Source organism: Bactrocera latifrons, unplaced genomic scaffold (genome assembly GCF_001853355.1).
Source record: "Bactrocera latifrons isolate USDA-ARS-PBARC rearing strain unplaced genomic scaffold, ASM185335v1 scaffold_136, whole genome shotgun sequence".
Lineage (NCBI taxonomy): Eukaryota > Metazoa > Arthropoda > Insecta > Diptera > Tephritidae > Bactrocera > Bactrocera latifrons.
The window spans coordinates 141,469-163,257 of record NW_017534808.1 but is presented as its reverse complement, the minus strand read 5'-3'; the positions used below and the strand labels follow the sequence as shown (position 1 = coordinate 163,257).

The 21,789-nt window shown below is 34.0% G+C and overlaps 1 protein-coding gene and 2 pseudogenes across 1 annotated transcript; all 3 read right to left on the bottom strand.

Moving 5' to 3' along the window:
- The window catches only part of LOC108965165, a 4,516-nt pseudogene extending 1,645 nt beyond the window's left edge, over positions 1-2,871 (bottom strand).
- Positions 2,872-4,290: 1,419 nt separating this feature from the next.
- On the bottom strand, positions 4,291-8,593 carry LOC108965190 (annotated as a pseudogene).
- Positions 8,594-13,906: 5,313 nt separating this feature from the next.
- Positions 13,907-21,530, bottom strand: LOC108965164 (EF-hand calcium-binding domain-containing protein 1-like). The gene is made up of 5 exons (XM_018927380.1): positions 21,527-21,530; positions 16,409-16,772; positions 15,687-15,810; positions 14,191-14,550; positions 13,907-14,026 (listed from the first exon to the last, which is right to left on the bottom strand). The coding sequence occupies exons 1-5, from the start codon at positions 21,528-21,530 to the stop codon at positions 13,907-13,909; spliced, it is 972 nt and encodes a 323-aa protein (XP_018782925.1).
- Between the last annotated feature and the right edge of the window lie 259 nt (positions 21,531-21,789).

Sequence of the window (21,789 nt, the reverse complement as noted above, 5' to 3'; positions counted from 1 at the left end):
TTTTAATTCATTTTATTTTATTTGAATTCCTTATTTCTGTTTTATATTATTTAATTTAATTTAAATATTATTTTCTATCTCAGATTGTACAGAAAACTTCCAACTTAATAAGGACATGACGGCTAAACATAACATCACTCAACAGCATGCGATCACTCATTGACTTAAATGAGTTAAAAATTAACTCGGATATTGACTCGTGCGGGTGTCAGTGCATTGTAAATTCGTGGTTCTTTTGAATAAAGTGTGTTAAAATCCCAAAGGAAAGATCATTGTAGTATTTGTGTATTAATCGCGAAAAGCATGCGCCGTGTGTTGAAAATGTTTAAAGGCAATTGCTGCAAAGGCAAAAGCAAAACGTGAAAAGGAAGTGCCAAGCTTCGGCTTTCGTCGTTTAGTGTTTACAGTGGAAAGATCGTCACCACAGTGGTGGGTCGAAAATTAGTAACTATAGATAAAATAGTGTGCTTTAAAGAAACAAGTTGTATGTAAATAGTGCTAAATGTAAGTGAAAAATGGAAAAATGAAGAGAAAGTAAAATAAATAAATAGTGTTAAGTGTAAGTGAAAAATGAAAAAGTGAAGAAAAAATAAAATTCAAGTATAAATAAAAATGCAATAAGGTGAAGATAAAGTGTGTTCATAAAATGTAGTAAGCATAATGCCAATGTAAGCAGGTTAAGATTTGGTTAAATAAGTGAAATTTATAAAGTATTAAATTAAAGTGTTAATTTCTAAATTGAATAATGAAATAGTGTTTACTAAATGCATTGAAAATTAGTTTTTCAGCTTTTCAGTATAATATTAGCATTAATTTAAAAACAAAAATCAAAAATAGGTATATTTGTGAAAAAACCATTAAAAGTGTTAAAACTTTGCATTCAATGAAAAAAACTTTAAAAAAATTAAAAATGGTAATCAAGTGCAAAAAAAAAAAACTTCAATCTCCAAATGTTAGGTTTAAAGTTTATATAAATCAATAAAAAGTGTCCAAAAAATTTAATAAAATAAAGTGTAAAAGAATCTGGTGCTTTAAAAGTATATTGAAAAATGAGCTATTATATAAAAAAGTGACGAAATTATTATTTTTAATAAAAGGAGTTTTTATTAAACAATATAAAATAAAAAGTGTGCAAAAAAGGTTTGATTTAGAAATGTGTTTTTTTAAATATTTGTGGAAAAATGTAAGTCTTGTAAAAAACAAAAAAAAAATATATATATATAGTATATATATATATGTGTTTATGTATATGCAAAGTGAAGTGTTTATTTTGTGAGACCGCTTGTGTTACATAAGGAATAGAGCTGCACTTGCCTCACCTTTTTGCTCACTCACTCCGTTGGATCTTTTTCAAATGCACCTGCCTGCACGAACGCAAGGAATCCTCGGGGTAAGTGTAAGTATTGAAAATTTTATATATTATTATATTTAAAACCGAAATTTTTTCGGAATAAACTTGAAAATATATTTTAAAATTTGAAGTAATAATATTTAATACAAGTTTAAACCATTTTATATGCATATTTTTTCACTTAAAAAAATTTAAAAAAATATTACGAAATAAGCGTAACGATTTACATTTAATTTTTTCAATTGACTCAAAACCGTTTCCTCGTACCGCACGATATTGGTTGAAAATTTTGAGAAAAATTACGAAGAATTAATGCAGAGTGCATTAAAGTGGTGCAATAACCAAGAGTTGTCGGCTCATAATTCCGTACTCTTTTACGAATTACCTCGCGAAAACGACGCATAACACCCAAAGAGTAAAGAATAAGTATAAAAAGGATAAATACTATAAAATTCGATTATAACCCCTACAGTGTACTTATAAAATCACTTACATCGCGATGTGTTAAATAATTTTCTGAATAAATTCTTAATTTGAAAACGTATTAGTTCTACCATTAATAAATTGATTGTATTTTGAAATTAATACATAACCTGATATTGTTTTCCTTCTTAAAAGGGTATATTGTATAAAAATTCTAAAAATAAAATTTTAGAATATATTTTCGTGGGGACACACATCAACTGCGCATAGGTGTCGTCGGTGCGTATACGTTATAAATTTATAACAACCTACTTGCACTAATTAAAAATTACTCATACGACATGTGGTACTTGAATACTTATACTATAGGGAGTATGTATGAAAATGTGCTTACCGACCAAAAAACATTTTCTTAAAACGAAAAAATTTATATAACATATTTACATGTTCAACTTTTAATGCTGATAATATGAGCAACGTTATCAAATGAATTTTTTCTCAAATTATCTGGCATTTTTTTCGAAATTTTCATTTAAAAGTTTATTAGATAAGAGTTAGTAACGTGTTTTATCACGACGAGACCTGAACGTTACAACTTTAACTCCAAATATTTGAACTAATTAAAAGTTATTCATTCGCCACGTCACGAAACATACATATAATTCTTTCACTACAATAATTGCGTTTGAAATGTTTTTGATTTATTACTTCAACTCTATAATTATGCACTTGCACTCACTTGGTGAACTTTGTCTTTTTGCGCAAATTCTCCAACAATTTCGGRTTTATTTTGCCGCTCAACTCGTCCATCTTGCGCTGRCGACGTCGCCTMTTCGTCTGTTTGGCGCGCATTTGTGCATTGTAGGAGTTGCGTTTGTTGCTCGCCAGAAACGCGRTGATGGTCCTCAGTATACATTTGTTGGTAAGCAATGCCGACTTCTGCTTGCTCGCCGAGACGTCTGACTTGTCCTTAGCCACCGTTTGTGGTGGGCGTGCGCCGTCTGATGGTTCAGCGGTTGGAGTGCGTCGTGCGTACCGTTGCTGTTAACATTGTCAGTGGCGCCACCATCGGCTGCCACCTTCACACTTGAAGCTGTTTTTTTTTTTTACCACTAAAGGAGAGAAAAACAACAAGAGAGATAGTAAAAAAGTTACAAAGTCTACATTTATGTCGCAAGTGAAAATATCAGCATAAAAATGGGAATCGTATAAAAATTCTCGAGTCAACAAAGTAATAGACAACAAAAATACTAAATATCGACTAAATGCGCGTCGACATGCAATAATGACAGCAGACAGCAGACAACAAATCGCCTCCAAAAAAACCAAAATCCAGACTCTATTAGATCATCATCACACATGCATGCCGGCGGCTATGCAAATTTCGATTTTCATATTGTATCGCTATTTGCGCTTGATTGATATCTAACTTGCTTTATGGCAGAGTGTCGCCAGCGTTAAAATTCCCGCCTATTCAACATACTAACTGCCTTAGAGTCCGTCCATATTCCTACCATAAATGAAGTTAAAGGCCTATCTGCACATTTCAAAGATTTGCCGACTTGTGATCCATTTCATCTTTATTCAAAACAACGCTTAAATTACAGATTTCTAACGAAATAGAGACTTTGAAATTAACAATCGTGTGTGAATGATCATCAAGTGCGTCATACGTTTGATGAATGGGCCCAAGACGAAATGTGAACAATTTCTACAAAAAAATTTTGTTCGGCAATGCAGCTCACCTTAGGTTTGGACCTTTGGAGTGCTGATAAACCACAAGCCATTGTTGAATCACCCTTAAATCCTCAAAAGTCACTGTTTGGTGTGCTCTATGAGCATATTTCTTCAAAAATTAAGCTGGCCATAATGTACAGTCAATGGAGAACGATATAGAGATATGATTAATGCATTTTGTGGCTGAATTGGAGGATGTCGATGTGGGTTCCAACAAGACGTGTTATTCACCCAACAAAGCAGTCTATTTATTGAATTAGGAATTTGGTGAACGTTTTATCTTGCGTTATGCATGATGTGGCCTTCAATATCTTGAAAACCACATGTCTAAAAATATGATTCAAAATGACTAAGGCGAACGGACTTCATACATACAAAAGGTTGTTTAAGTATTTTTAGCAATGATTAAGAATTTTATTAAATAACTGAACATTTTTTGTTATAATGTATATGGTTGTTCAATGCATAACTTTAAATCAATTTAAAACTAAGCAAGATCAAGGTTATATTTGAGGGTGTGTTCAGTGATACATTGCTCTTTCTTTTTTAAGTTTGTTTAAATGGACTGTAGCAAGACATTAGCTAATGGATTTTAAGGTTCATAGTTGAACTGTTGCTTTCTTTAACATAGGAATAGCTTGAAATGGATGATAGGTTTTTTTTTGAGAATATATAATTAACACTTCGATTTCACAGAGGATGTGAAGTGTAAATACTACTGCTTCCACAAAACAATAAATAAAATTTTACCAAAAATTATTGTTTTATTTTCCTCTCACCACTCGAATACTATTATACAATTTACCAATGTAATAAAAAATTATGTGAATGTGTATATATTTATGGTATACATATACATCATGAAGTACAGCGTTACTTAAAAGTCTATATTTTTGGTATTTTATGAAAAACAAATGGCATTTAAATGAGGCCTACACTTTGTTTATGAAAAATCGCTTAACAATTAACGAATTTCCAACGTCTTATTTCATTTATCTGAGTCTACGCCAAAATCGAGGAAGCTATCAATTAAACGCATAGCGTTACGTGGCAGCAAACGTCCAATTTTTTCCACATGCAACCATGCTCGTGGTACACTGGCGTGTTCCAGGCTGGTGCGTTGTGCTCGAATGATGCTCCCTGCCGCGTCTGTGGGCTTTACCAGTTTCAATAGTCTAGGGAAGCGATAGCGTGGACGCCTGCAGAGACCGGTATCGACCATTTATGGATAGATGGTGGTAAATTTAATCTGAAAATATGAGTTGAGAAAGACGAATTGTAAAACATAAAAAAAATTAATTAATTGTGGACAGAAAAGTGAGTGCTCACATTATTCTGTGGGTTCTTGAGTAGTAATTCCTCGCTCAGCGCCTGAAAGTATATCAAAATTAAAAGCGTGCCATAGAAGCTGTTCTTCATTGGCAAAATGAGGCCAACTCTGACAAGCCTTCTACTACATTGCATTAGACCGCGTACAGCGAATTTTGTACCGCAATAAGGCACCAAATTGGGTACTCCGAAGAGACCAGCACACGATGACAAAGCGACAAAGTGTCCTTCGTTGCGTACCAGCATATCGGGGAGGAAAGCTTGGATAATCTGTAAGAAAAAAATATTTGACGGAGTTACTCTTATGTATATACGACCTAGTAAAAAAAATTCTATTATTTTTTGTATAGATTTGTTTGGTTTACTGTATTTTATGTGATCGCGTTACGTTACATAGCATTAGAAAGATACTATAACACTCCGTACTAAAAAATTTCTCATATAGTTTTGTAAATGCGCGAGTCAGAGATCCACCACAGCAAATATAAGATACGCCATATTTTGATTTTACATATGGTTCAGATACTGTGACAGCCAACTGGGCAAAATTTGGGTTCGTTGTTTCTGATTTGGCCATTTTGAAGTGAAATTTGCACTTTGTTCTAGATGTTTCAATGAACCATGACCTTGGCTTGGTACAAAAATAACGAGTCGCCACAAAATCGATCCATTTAAGAGTCTTGATTATAAAATAAAAATTATATTCGTGGTCGAATCGCGGTAAGCCGGTGCAAAAATAAACGATCTGGAAGGTTTTGCTAGGTTTTTGATGCTAGTTCTGTCATTTTTGGCCATCAACTATGAGTTAGAAGTGGACAAGTGGATCGTTTAAGGGAACCATTGTTGATATCATCCAAAGTAATCAGTCAAGGCCATAAACATGTAAGACTACTAGGGTCACCAGAGAAAGGTAAGAAGCTGCTGCGCTGAAAGAACAACATTGTCTGTTCAATGATGCGCAGCGTTAAAGTAAGTTGTCCTTCGTAAGGTAAAGTAAAATATCTTTATCACAGACAGCTCCGATTTTTGGACCAATTGCTTTGTTCCTTAGTTAACGAATTAATTTTTAAGCCATATTTCTATATATTAACTCACCCAGAAATGCGCCAGCACATTAATCTCGTACATAGTTCTAATCTCAGTTTCGGTGTGTTCAAGCATTGGATGGCAGGGCATAATACCAGCATTATTTACAACAATATTGAWAAARCCATGCTCTTTCTTGACCTTCTCAGCCAAGACGTTGATCGCATCGCGTTTCGTTACATCGCACCTTTATGAGGCATTTGTATCTAAATAAGCGCAATTYATATATAAACAATACTAAACTCACGTATAAGCGTACGCCTCCCCACCGTAAGCCTTGATGTCCTTGACTGTCTGCTGATTGGCTTCCTCATTCAYATCCCAGCAGATAAGCTTAGCGCCAAGTGCGCTGTACTGCAGGGCGAGCTCTTTGCCAATGCCATGTCCGGTGCCGGTGATCAGTACAGTTTGACCTTTGACATCAATTTCTTGTGGCACAAATGTCTTAAATATCGACTGGATTATCGCAACCCAGAACTTGAATACCAGCAGTGCTATGTCTAACACCAAGCTGATTATATTGGGAATATCAATTCTGCTGTTATTGCTCTTGTCGGAGCTATTGGCGCTATGGGGGAGGAGAAAGTAAAAAATATAAAATTAGAACTCAGAACTCGAAGAAATAAGACTGATCATATGAACCGTACAAAGGGGTTTCAAACCCTAGATCYTCCCATAAATAAATAACGAACTCCAATGTTCAAAAAAGGGAAAAACTGTTTTTTATGAATCTGGTTTCTATGGGACGACATTTCAAGCTCTTTAAGTACAACTGCAAGTGAAATTTTTGGTATTCGGAAGGTTCAAAGGAACAGCTGGTACGAAGAGGACCGTCGTGTGGCAGTGGAGAGAGAGCGGACAGCGTACCTCGCAATGTTGCAATTGACCAGAACACGCGTAGTGTGAAATAGATACCGAGAGATGAAGAGGGAAGCGAGATGCATATACAGACAAGAAAAAGGAAGCTTTAGAAGCTAACCGACATGGGTAATGCTTGAAAATTATACGAAAACATACGGCGACTACGAACTGTGTCAAAATAGAAGCATAATCTTGTGGGACCCAGTGGTATAGTGGTTGATGTTCAGACCATACTGAAGTTATGGAGGGAATACTTTACTAGACCCTCGAGCATAGTGTGTGAAAGAATGATGTCCAACATCAACAAACTGCTTGCACTTTATCAGTGTGGCTTATTTGGAAAATCTACCTAATCAGATTTCAATCATGCGTCAAATATTGGAAAAGACTCGTGAAAGAGAACTACAAACACCACCTCTTCTTCGATTTTAAAACCACCTTCGAAAGAATGAAAAGAACTACCTCTATGATGCTATGTCTGAATTTTGTTTCCAGGCAAATCTAATACGGCTGTATAAGCTGACGTTGAGTATCAGCAAAAGCTCCGTCAGGATCGGGAAGGACCTCTCCAACAGTTGAAACGATTGAAGAGCAAGAAGAATATACGAAATTAAGCTGAAATGAATTTTTAGTATAAATGCTAAAATGAAAATGAGACATTAATCGTTAATCAGAAGCCATTAAAAACCAATCAAGCGTGTGTTTGTGGGTTCTTGAAAAGTTCCAAGAAGATACCAAGTTTCGTTCTTCGATGAGGGTCATGGCTCCGTGAATATGTAAATAAGCAAATTTTCACATTTGGGACGAAAAGCAAGCTGCAGAGATTCAACAGGTGCCATTATATCCAGAAAAAACAACGGTTTGGTGTGGTTTGTAGGCTGATGGAATCATCGGTTCATATTTCTTCAAATATGATGTCGTCGAAAAAGTAACCATTATCGACGACCGTTACGACTCGAATTTTATGCGGCCAAGGGCTGTTATTTCGGAGATCTAATCCCGCCATGATAAGTAACTATTTGATACCTGAAATCGAATCACGTGATTTCGGCGACATTTAGTTTCAAGATGTCGCTGCCACTTCCCACACAATGCATTAATCAATGAATTTATTGAGAGAACACTTCGGGGAGCAGATAATTTCACGTTTTAGGCCGATACATTCAATCGCTAGTTATCTGTCGAAATGCTCGAACGAATCGGACTCAACGAATGGACCATCTGACACGTAGGCGCGGTCAAAATTTGAAAGAGATAATCATCAAAAACAATGATAATGATAAGAAATATTCCCCATTAAATTTGAAGTTTCTGTGATTTTTCTTTAAAAAATAGGAAACACGAAATGGATCACCCGTTATATGTAAACGCTTGTTCTAACTTTACGCATTCCTCTGCACGCACACGCATACATACATATTTGCGTTTTTTTAAATAATAATTTACTATTCACCTTATTAGCCATAATTTGCAACTGTTTGGATTCTCAAGCTCTTAGTGTTTATATACATATGTATAAGGAAATACTTTGCACATGTTAGTCCCACCCGCTGGAATAGCGGTCACTGGCGTTAATTATACTCATACGCCCTGGACACACATAACATCAAATACACACACTCATTCACCTCACAGAATTCGATGGTTGCACCATTTTAAATGCACATATTTCAATCACAAATTATAGTCAGGGATAATACAAAACTGCGTGTTCTTAGTAAGTGTTTGGACTTTCGCTAGATCAGGACAACAATAAACCGTAACCGGTCGATTCAGAGCTCTAACTGAAAACACTAAATTAAAGACAGAAACACCGCATATTTATCCATATATATAGAATTTAGTTGTGCTCATGCAGCGGTCGTTCGCAGCGCTGTCGGCGTGCGCCGTTCCGACGTCGTTTTTCTACAATCACATAACTCACTGTCACCAGCTCTGTCGACGCGTTGCACGCGCTGTTTGAGAAACAAACAAAAACTATTTAAAATTTAAATATTTCATACATATAGTACATATCATATACATATATAGTATGTATAATTTTGCTATTTAGCGCTCATAGGCGATGCTTTACATTTAGCCTTCCGTTTCGCGGTGTTTTTTAATCCGAACGCACAAGTTTATTAGTTGCTGATAAAGCCGGCAACAAAGCGCGTTGATACAAATATGCGTGTGTATTAGGGTGGCCTAAAAATGTTTAATCTTTTTTAACCGTGTCATCCATTTAATAACATAATAAAATATTTTTAATACTTCCAAATATGTATGATAGTCTTTTTTTTTTAATCAGGAAATCAAATATATGTACTAGTATTAGAAACAAACATTTTACCATATTTTTTTTTCATCATCCTTGAACGAAATTTTCATAGTATATAAGTAAAAAAAAAACAACAATTTTTTTGAACCACCTCAGCATGTGTGCGTTTTTTTAGTTTTAGTTTCTCATACAAAATTACAAATAAATGTCACCAGTTGATGAAAGCAGCGACTATTGCATTGATTCACGATCGTAAAGACACGTAGACGCGGAGATAAGAAATTCGAAATGTGTATTTGTTGACGCCAGTCACTTACAGTGCAGTGCACTTTGTCTCTCATACAAGTATTTTATATACTTACTATTTTATATATTATGTTATATATAAATTATGAAACTGCTGAACCGGTCAACATTTGTCTGTATAGTCTTTTTGTCTAATTAGTAAAAACATACATTGTATATAACCGATCATGCCACTGAAATCGCTTTGTGAGGTTTATCACTCATCTTGAAATGGTTCTAAAGACGGCAAGTTCTTTTGCAACAGAATCATGACCGATGATGCCACCGACCCACAAATAACACCAAACCGTTGTTTTTTCTGTATAGAATGGCAGCCAAATGTGGCAATTCAGCTTGTTTACACGCCATTCAGCCAGAAGTGATCTCTAAAATCTAAACAAAATTTGGCTCGAAAATGAGTAGCTTCAGTAGTTCCACAAGCTGTATTCTGTACACTTTCAATTTAAGATTTCGACGCAAAATGCGCCAAGTCGTTCCATACGTCAGTACGAGTTGCTGCGAACGACGCCGAATGGACTCTCCACGGACTTCTCAGCTACGGCTGTTATATTTTCGTCACTGCGTGCTAGACGTGGTCTATTAGGTATTATATTATATAATATATATTTAAAAATAAGAGCGTGACAGCTTGGCACGACTCAAGCGTGATCTTTCCAAAAAAGGTTATTGAAAAAAGTACCTCTGCTTGGATCACCCGTTATAACTGCTATCTTTAGTGGTATGAAATTTTGTTATACATATAGTAGGAAAATGTAAGGCGCTAAGGGTTTATTATAACGTTTTTTGTCGCGAAAGACCCATTCATCCATCAAAGAAAAAAGTCCAACAGAATTGCGCATGCGTCACTAGACATGTTAGCGTGGCGTTGCAACAAACAGTTTAATATATTTGAATCACTACTTTCCGACGCTTACTAAATTGAAAACAGATTATTTTTTCAAAGAATGAAAAATTACAGTTAATTTCATAGCATTCCGACTTCGTGATAACTCAATTATATGGCTGTAAGGGAATAAGGTGGTCTTTTAATTTGATGAATTATTATCGAATAAATATAAAATGGATTTTTATAAAAATATATAACTTTTTTGGGAGCCGTTTAAGACTTATAGCATCTGATAAGTTTGGAGACAAACGCAGTTGGTAGACTACCAATTTAAGCGCTTTGGGGCTGAAGCAGCAACACTGCTTTGTAATAATGAATCTATAAGAGAACTATTCTAAAGAAAAATTCCTATTTTTGAGTGCTGGACGTGGTCTATTTGATTGAATGTTATCCAACAACGGTATACATATTCAACTAGTTATTGCTATATGTGAAGGAATTGGCGTACTCAACGGAGATCAACATGTAATTGAACAATGTAATTTCTGTAAGAATAGAAAATAATTAGCACAAATAGGCAGCAAGCATGAATTATTTACTATTATTATTATTATTACTTTATTAATTATTGCCACTTTGCAAATACACGTGTCAGTGGGAATGCGTACATGTAATAAAATGTAAAATATAAATGACATATATGTATATAAAAGGCTCTGTCAGAATTTAATCTGCATGATTTTTAGAATTTTGTGGGGAGTGGGGGGTGAAACTATATACTTTGTTACTTGCAACTCCAAGTCTTTCTCTTCGTGGAATGTCACTTATGGTGGAAATAACGTATAACTTTTAACTTTTGGGGCAGAGAGTTAACCCCGTGGATCCGCCCCTATTCCGAAACTGCCCAGGAAAATTAACCGTCAAGGAGTAATGGTATGTTTTGCTTAGATGTGGTAAGTGGACGTCCAAAAAAGGAAACCGCCCGACGAAGACATCAAAAAAGTCCATAAAATAATTTTGGATGACCGTAAAGTGAAGCTCGATAACACGTGGACTGAAGATAAAAACTGAACATGTACAGCATATAATTTACGAATATTTTGTTATGGCAAAGCTTTGTGCAAAGTGGGTGCAGCGCGAGCGAGTGATGTTTCGGAGCAGTATTTGAAAAAATTACAGCATAGAAAAGTCTAGTTTTTGGGTATATATGTGGCAACGGATGAATCATAGCTTCATCATTTAACTCCGAAGTCCAATCGACAGTCTTCCGAGCGGACAGAACCCGCTCTAAAGCTTTGCGACTATAACAATACAATATTGGACATTTAAAGTGAATGTGCTGCTTCATCAATACAATGCACCGTGTCTCAATTCAATGAGTACAAAAAATTCAATATCTTTGGAATGGTTTGAATGAACAAAATTTTTTTTCAGATCATTAAAGGTGAATATTTTCCGCATTATGTTACCTATTTTTACATTTTTTTAGCATGAAGAGCACTTAAAAAATTTCAATTGTTTAAAAAAAAATTATTTAAAATATTATTATTTAAACAAATGGATCATGAAAAAAATATTTATAATATAGCTCGAACATTTTTCTTTGACTTCACAAAATTTCATCGATTTATCTCAAGTAGTTTGTGAGAAAATATCTTTTCAATTCAATTTGTTCTCTAAATTTCAACTTTCAATAACTTTAACAAAAAAAAAAAAGAATTTTAACGAAATATTTATATCACGGGGTATGTGTCTGGTCCCCTTAATAATGAACTACTAATTTTCAAAATCGGAGATTTTGCGAAATCTTCATGGACCACTTGACGTGGTTTGACTCACATCAAAAATGGAATGAACCAGGCCAATACTTCTCTTAGTCTCCAAATACCTAATATAAAAATTTTCGAATTTCCGGGTGACTTTGTACCGCATTTATCAGCCAATATATATCAATAAAAATTAAAATTTTACTCATAACATTGCATCTTTGTGATTAAAGTAGATAAATTTGAGCGAAAACTTAATCTAGCCTCTATATAACTAATATCAGCTGACTTTTCTCTATATGTGATTGATTTGTTAGTATGTGGCATGTTAATAGTATGTGGTGTTGGGAAAAATATAAAAAAAAAAAAACGGGTCCAGAGTTGGATTAGTACTCCCATACACTACATACATATAATGATTTCGTTTTCTAAGAAACCTTATGTGAATGAGTTATATATAGTATATAGTATGTGTATGTGTATGTAAACTTGCTTGGATTTCGATCCTCTGGTTGACGCTTTACACCTTAAAGTATTTCACTGGCTATGATTATTGCAAGAGTATAAAATATTCGGTTGCACTCGAACCTATCGCCTCCCTACTTGCTAGTTATGTTTTTGTTCTACCTAATCAAACCAATCAAAACAAGCGTCATATCAATTTCTTTTGGTATTAACTTCGCCGGTACATGTGTGCATGTGTTCCTAGAATGAGCAACGAAAGGGACTGTGGACGATTGGATTACTGGCCAATTGTTTTTTGTTCAATAACAACAATAAGCAAAAACATTTTAAATAAAACTAAAGAAGAAAACGAAATGAGATCTCCCTGCATCAAATTATATTCAATTTGTAAACAAATGCGAATAAAGAACAATAACAAAAATTACTAGTTGTCATCGATATGTCTGTCTGTTTGTATTTTTATGTACATGTGTGTGATATGTATCGTAAAGTTTTATTAATGCTTGATATTTAATGGTGGCACAGCCCAGTTACTATTATTAAAAACTGTTTTTGGTGTTTGTTATTTAATTACATCACTCATACTCTCTTCATGCGAATACGTATTAGGGTGGGTAAAAAAATATATATAATTTTTTTTTCGATTTGTACTTTGCAAAATAGGTTCTTAGACACTAAGACGAAAATCTCTCCACTTATGAGCTGTTAATTGTGGAAAAATTAAAGTCGCGCTTCCAACTATTAGTCCCTACAAAACTATGAGTTTTGCAATTTAAAATTACTCTATGTGACAAATTTGTGTTTTATATATTTACAAATGACAACGAATCAGAATAACTCCAATATAAAAACTAAGCCAAATATTCCGAATGAAGATGATGAAATATTAACTTTTTCATTATAAAGCAGCAGTAATCTGCTAACATTTTAGCATTCCACCTTTGTTGATCGCTCTTCTATCTGTTTAATAACCTGGTGAATGCGTCCTCTTATTCATCACTCAGAATTCCAAGACTAGGTTGGAAAAAAACGAAATGGTTGTGCAAGACGTGCTTTTCATACTAGAAGAGACCTTTTTAAAGAAGTTTGAAAATAATTATTTTCTAATATAAATTGTTTATATATAACATATAAAGATTACCACTAGAGCGCATTAATGACTAAATATCAGTTGGTCCAATATTCAAGCTTATGGAGTATATCATTTAAAAAAATCTAAATTTTTTTTAATAATATCTAAAGATTTGTGCCCGGTTTTGTCATCAAGAGGTCTCTCACATAAATTTCCGCTTCGATATATAGAGAAATATACTAAGCCAAATATTCCGTTATTGAGCCTCTCTATTATATTCTTTCAAATCATGTTTTTTTCTTTTGGTATGTATCCAACCTAGTCGGACTCAATATTTTCGATATAAGATATTTTTTTCTTGTGCATTTATTCATTAATATCTATCTGTTTTAATATATTTGAATAGCACAACTGAAAATTTATATTATATTTGTAATGTTGAAAAGAATGAAACAGTGGCCGTCTCAGAAGGTAAGCATTGTCCGAATGCTTGCAACAGCAAGGGCTCGGTTTCAATAGTGCCCATAAAATCCTCGATTGAAACCTGCAAATCAGTAAGCGATTAAGCTTTTTGCAATATTTCAAACAAAAATATACAGATAAATAAGTTTTGAAACAGTATTTTAGCACCGTGCAAAAACAGAAAATATACAGCCGAATATATCTGTTTATAATAAATTATTTTTTATAATAAATTGTCTCTTTTACCTTGCCATCCTTGTCCAAGTCGAATTTTTTCAACACAATCTCTACCAAATCTTTAACACCCTCATCGGGATCTTCATCCTGGGGTTGTTTAATAAGGCAATTACGTAACAATGTAAACATCTCGTCCTTCGTGATGAATCCATCACTATTCAAATCGTAGACGCGAAAGCAAAAGTTTGCGCGCTCGGCTAATGAGCCTCGTAGGAATATCGACAAGCCGGTCAACCAACCCTCCAAACGCAATGGCATGCCCTCATGTGCGCGATCCCAACAACAAAATATACGCTCCATGAGAATTTCTTCGGTTACAATATCGAATGTGCTGTGCAGCAGCTCACGGAACACAATGCGATCAATGCCCTGTAGCAGTTCGAAATATATAAAAAATTAATACGTTGAAAAAGGTCCTTTAAAAGCAAAGAATATATTGGGAAAATTGTTATAGTAACAGACTTATTATAGATTAAAAATAAAATAATTTTCTTTTCTTAAGTGAATTACTTTTTATGTCCTGAATAGGGTATCTATATTAAGTTTGCCACGAAGTTTGCGACATCCTGAACGAAACTTTGGAGACCCTATCAATAAAAAATAGTACGACAACCTAATTTTAAAATACTAAATTTATTCTTCGTGGCGCTAGTACACTTGTACCATCGTTTTTTTTTAATCTTCGAAACAGTTTATGCGCTTAGCGATTTATGCGTAATGGCTTCAATTGAGGCAAAACGATTTCCCTGAAGTGGTCATTTGCTGAATAGCGAGAAGTCACGAATAACCAATGCTCAATGCCGTGATACATTATCGTGGTGTAAAATGCAAAAGTTGTTGATCCATGATTCCGGCCTCCTTTTACGAATAGGTGCCGAAATAAGATTTCTTGTTGACAGTGTGGCCGTCGGCTTCGGCTCACTTTTGCCACGATATTCGGTTGATTGATCTAAGACTGATTCTTATTAATAATACACTTCTTGACATCCTGGTAGTCTTAAATTACTGTTTCATAGACGTTTTTAAAAGAATTTAATGATTTTGGAGACTATCGTGTTTTCACTTTTTAGGCCCTAATGATCTTTCAAAATGGTTTTCACTGATCCTTCCGATATTCCAACGCTGCCAGTAAGAGCACTGACTATTAATCGTCGATTCCTGGTGGTTGGGACTCATACCAACATAGAAAAGTCTCTATTAATGGGTTTTTACGCGAAATTTAAATTAAAGAATTTACTATTTATTGACCAGAGTGATCACCGTGACAAACTGAGTTGATTCAGCCGTGTCCATCTGTCCATTCGTCCTTCAGTCTGTCTGTTAAGTAAACTAGTCCATCAAAAAGCTGTTGATTTGTCGGATTCGTCGATGAGATTGTTCAGATCGGATATCACAACTTCTTGTAACGAATATTTTGTATTTGTGGGTATTATAGCTTTGGTGCAACCGAAGTTAACGTTTTTTATTGTTTAGTTTATTTTTAATAATTTTATGTATATTTTTACCTCCACTGTTGCATGTGGTTTTGCTATTGCCGCAGTCGAACTACCGGTGGCTAATGCTTTTGCTGAATATTGACAATTCGATATGAGTTTGCGATAAATTCGACACAAAGCATCGACCTCATCTCTGAAAATAAACAAATAAAAGGTAAAGTAAGAATTTTTTAGAAAATGTAAATGAGAATTATTAAAAAATATGAAATCAATTTTATGCTTTTTTGTGTACGGTGGGAATGAATATGAATAAACCTTGATATCGTGCCTCAAATAGATACTACTCGTACTCATACTACTGCCCACAACCATAATAGTTTTAATACGATTTAGCTTTTAATGCGTTTATGATAGAAATTTAAAAAAAAAATGTAGTGTATGTTTTCATGGGGACACACATCAACTGCGAATAGGTGGCGTCAGGGCGTATACGTTACAAATATATAACCAACTATTTTGCATTAATTAATAGTTACTCATACATGTGGCATTTGATAATACTTATAATATAATATGAGCGATGCTATAAAATGTTTTTTTTTTTAATTGCTGCAATTTTTTCGAAATTTTCACGACGAGACTTACAACTTTATCTCCAAAAATTAGACCTAATTAAAGGTTACTCATACGCCACGTCACGTAGCAGACATATAATTCTTTCACTACAATAATTGCGTTTGAAATGTTTTTCATTTATTACTTCAACTCTATAATTATGCACTTGCACTCACTTGGTGAACTTTGTCTTTTTGCGCAAATTCTCCAACAATTTCGGVTTTATTTTGCCGCTCAACTCGTCCATCTTGCGCTGRCGACGTCGCCTMTTYSTCTGTTTGGCGCGCATTTGTGCATTGTAGGAGTTGCGTTTGTTGCTCGCCAGAAACGCGGTGATGGTCCTCAGTATACATTTGTTGGTAAGCAATGCYGACTTCTCCTTGCCCGCCGAGACGTCTGACTTGTCCTTAGCCATTTTTGGTGAGCGTGCGCCGTCTGATGGCTCAGCGGGAGGCATTCTTGCAGCACCGTTGCTGTTGCCATTGTTAGTGGCGCCACCACCGGCTGCCACCTTCACACTTGAAGCTGTCTTTGTTACCACTAAAGGAATGAAAAAAAACAAGAGAGACAATAAAAAAAGTTACAAAGTCTACATTTATGTCGCAAGTGAAAAAATCAGCATAAAAATACGAATCGTATAAAAATTCTCGAGTCAACAAAGTAATAGACAACAGCAATACCAAATATTGACTAAATGCGCGTCAATCATGCAATAATGACAACAGACAGCAGACAACAAAACGCCTAAATAAAACCCAAAACCAAGGCTCTACCACACATGCATGCCAGAGGGTATGAATATTTCGAAGTTCATATTGTATCGCTATTTGTGCTTGATTGATATCTAACTTTGCCTTTATGGCAGAGTCACGCCAGCTTACAAATTCCCGCCTAATCAACATACTAACTGCCTTCATATGTGGAAAGTCTGTCTGCCTAACTGTTAAATATATGCCTGATACTTTGAAGTCGCTTTTGCTCCTCTTTCAAATAGCATACTAGTTCTCCGTATGAAGACATTTGTATAGCGTGACTGTTGAATGGCAGCAGAACTAAATGATTTTATTAGCTGGTGCACACACCTCTACGCCAACCGTCGATAAATAGATGTATGTTAGTATGTATAGGAAGCTACATGCACCTTTGCTTTCGAAAAGACCTGCCGCCTAAAAGCTTCAAAACGAGTGCTTGGCTAATGCTATTAATTTGTTGATTCCATACAAAAAAGCAAAAATTACAACAAAAACTACTTTTTATTTTATATGTGTTTACGTACTTATATGTTCACACACCGAAGACGTGGTTACCAACAATGTTGTTATCAACAAAATAAATTAAATGCCTTGAAATGTAATTCTTTTACTATTAGGGTAGTTCGTTCGCTATGGAAACATTTTGTTAATAAAATCTTATGTACACACAATCCACAATCCGCATCGCAGTTGTCACTGTTGATCGCTCAGTAATTTCAGTATTACTTGACATATATTAAAAAATCGGTTTTAGTTAGACGGATGAAAGTATCGAATCTGAAGGTCACGAAATCTATTCTTTACAATTGAAATTAAAAGTATGTAAATTTAATTACCAAACGTTACTAAATCTTGAAGAATAGCAATATCGAATAAAAATCTTTTTCAATATCTTTAATAAGGGTCGCCATCGAAACCTAAACTTTGTGTGTACTATTCAACAGAAATGTCTACAATTTTAATTAATCATGTTGACTTCATTAAACTGCAAGTTTTGATATTTTAATCAATTCCATTACTATATTAAAAAAAAATATTTTTACAAAAAGATGTGTAGCAGCTTAACGTATTAACAATAAGTTGGGTAGAAATAAAATTATTTTTATAGAGCGTTAAATGTTCAACAAAATTATGAGTTTCCAAAATTAAAATATTGTTTGGAAAAAATTAAATTTAAAAAATTTAACTGTAACGACTGTAGCCGGATGCACGGATGCTATAACTATTAATGCTTTACAATGTTATTCGTTAGTTATGTTAATTATTAAAAGCTTGACAATGTTAGAAGCTACATTATGTTAAGTTTACATTTTTGATCATTTTAAATTCACCACAGTTTTACTCAATGTTTGAATACTTATAACTGTGATCCTTTTATATTAACTTTGCTCAATTTGACTATTGAAGTACCCTGTTAATTTGAATTCAGATTCATTCGAACTGCGACCAATAAAGATTACGCATCTAAATTGTAAGCTGCGTTTATGTTTTTCTTTGGAAGCTACGATTAATATAACTTGGACACAAGTAGACAGCATTGGCTCTTGTGTCTAGCTTTATTGATCAAAGTCAAGTAGAATCACCTTAGGGATTAACTACTTCCCTACATAACTAAAAAATATTTGTTTAAAAAATTTAATTAAACAAATTGTGCTTAAAATTTCAATTTTAATTTTAATTAAAAAAAAAAATCTGGAAAGTCATAATTTTATTGGAAATTTAACCTTCCAAAAAATAATTTTATTTCTACCCAACTTCAAATTTTTATTAAAAAATTTTAGTTTAAAAATTTAATTTTTATTAATGATAAAAAAAGCAAACTGTAAAGGCGGAGGACCTGCCTTTTACAATATATCTTAGGCTGTCTAAGCACTTATTTTTCAGAGAAAGAAAGAAGAAAAAAATATTCTTTTTTTATAACGCATCCTAATGCAGATACATTTTATACATTCGTTTTCTAACTTCGATTATCTTATAGTATCCTTTCTAAACAGCACTAATTTCTGAGAGATACTCCAAGCGTATTCATACATATGTATCACACATTCTACTGTGCAGCAATGCTAACGATTTTAGTGCAGCGCCTTTAAGTGCTTGGTTTCGTGGTGTCATAGTTTCAAAACTTCACTAGCAGCCTTAACACCATCACCTGGTGGCAAGCATAACACTCTGCGTTCAGTGAAACTTTTTCATTTGCCGTTTTTTCTGCGACTAATTTGCACTATAGGAGAATAGTGCTATCAACACTCGGTGTGAACAGCAGTCGGAAGTGGTGTTGTGTTTTGGTAAATGGCGTTTTGTGAAATTGGCTCAGGAGTGTGTGAATTAATTAGCGAACTTTAACATTAATTAAATCACATGAAAACTTATTTAAAATGTGTGTTTAAGAATGTGGGTGTAAGACATTAATGGCAATAATTAATTTTTTTTTATAGAGTGAAGGGAAATTAAGCTTAATGGTATATAAATAGAAACCACTAGTGTGGGCAAATACGGTTATCAAAAGTTTTTTATACCCTGAACAGGGTATATTAATTTTGTCACGAAGTTTGTAACATCCAGAAGAAAGCGTTGGAGACCCTATAAAGTATATATATAAATGATCAGTATGTTGAGCGGATTCGATTTAGCCATGTCCGTCTGTCTGTCTGTCCGTCTATCCGTCTGTCCGTCTGTCTGTATATATACGAACTAGTCCCTCAGTTTTTAAGATATCGTTTTGAAATTTTGCAAACACCATTTTCTCTTCAAGAAGCTACTCATTTGTCGGAACTGCCGATATCGGACCACTATGCCATATAAACTGAACGATCGGAACCAAGTTCTTGTATGGAAAACTTTCACATTTGGCAAGACATATTCACGAAATTTGGTATAGATAGTTTTCTAAGGCAACAATGTAATCTCCGAAGAAATTGTTCAGATTGGTTAACTATAACATATAGCTGTCATATAAACTGAACGATCGGAATCAAGTTCTTGTATGGAAAACCTTCACATTTGACAAGACATATTCACGAAATTTGGCATAGATAATTTTCTAAAGCAACAATGTAATCTCCGAAAAAATTGTTCAGATCGGCTCACTATAGCATATAGCTGTCATATAAACTGAACATATAGTTACTAACATAAATGCACCTTTGAAGGGTATTTAGCTTCGGTGCAACCGAAATTAACGTTTTTTCTTGTTTTTACTGCAATTTACTTGATTAAAATACATATCAGCTGAAATATGAGCACACGTGGCGTATACGTTACTACTTTAAAACACATTTCCACCAATGAAAAGGCACTGATACGCCACGTCACTCCAATAGTCAAAAATCCTGTTGGGAAACTTTTTGCTAACACTGGAATAAAGTCTAAATTTCCTAAATAAAAAAAGTATGCAATTTAAATGAACTTCTTATAAAATTGTAAAAAGGTGAACGAAGATATATGGAGTAAGCATTCACCACAATCATCAAAAACATTTCTATCCAGGAGTAAATTGTAATTGTAATTGTAAGTAATATGTCTATAATCATATATTTTATGCAAAGCATCCTTTTCTAAATTTAATGACGGAAATTGACAGCTTACACAGGTATACGATTACCTTCACCGGCATTACCTTTATACATGCGAATATTACGATTTCAAAACACGGTAAAGGAAATCCTTAAACTATTTAAAATAAACACCCTCTTTGGATTTTTATTGGTTACGTTATGTAACATATCAATCACAATTTATTCCAAAACGAAGTTGAATTTTACTCTCCGAGTCTAATGCGTTAGAAAAGAAAATTAGATGTTAATGTCAAATATTTTTAAATAAAGGCCTAATCTACATATCAGCTCCTCTAGAGAACATTTGACAAGAGCACAGGAAGAGAACGGAGAATTGCAATATTGTAGTCGTTAAAATTAGGTGCGAATTGCCTTAAGTGGACCATGGGTGTCTGTTTCGTACTCTTTAATTTTTATTTTTTTTGTCATTGAAAAGAAGCTGGATATTAAGAACTTAAGGAAAGAATAAAAGCGGAAATCCGCATTACTAAAATAGTTTCAAATTTTACTCTAGCTCAGGGGTGTTAGGTGAACTATGAGGTGAACACCCACGCTCCAGATTATGGAAACGATATCTTATAATGTTTGTATATTTAAATGTTTACTTTGTTTTCGTGAAATTTTAATGATTTAGTTAAAGGACGACATTGACATATTTCAGCTAGTTGAGACAGAAGCGTCCGAATGGCGCCAAACAGCGAGAAGGAAGAGCGACTGGCACGCTGTTGTAAACTCTATAACCGCACAAGTTCGGTGTCTACACCAATAATGAAGAAAAAGTTAAATATATTCATTATATTTATAAACCTGTTTTTCAACTTTGGTGTTCCATTCTCAAAACTCATTCCTATATTCATACATTAAGCCTACAGCTGTAGTTAACTTAAGCAATTTTCTTTCAATTTTTTCCACTTATCGTTTACATTTTGAAAAGTAAAAAGTTGAAAAGTATTTTTCAGTTTTTCTTAATTTAGTGAACCAAACTCACCCATTTTGCTTAATTCGGTATTTCACAAAAATTCCTCTACATACTACAATAGCAAAATGCAAACCTACTTTTGTTTCAACAAAGTTTTCCGGTTTCCATGGAAGTTTTATGCAAAAACAGCTCGCAAAAGTAATGATAACTTTGGCAAGTAGGACAATATTTGCCACATTACTGTTGAATGAGTTAAGGTAGGACAGCAAGTTTATATGTTTCGTTAAAGCGAATACCGATGCAACGATTGAGCATAGTTGTTAGCCCTGCCT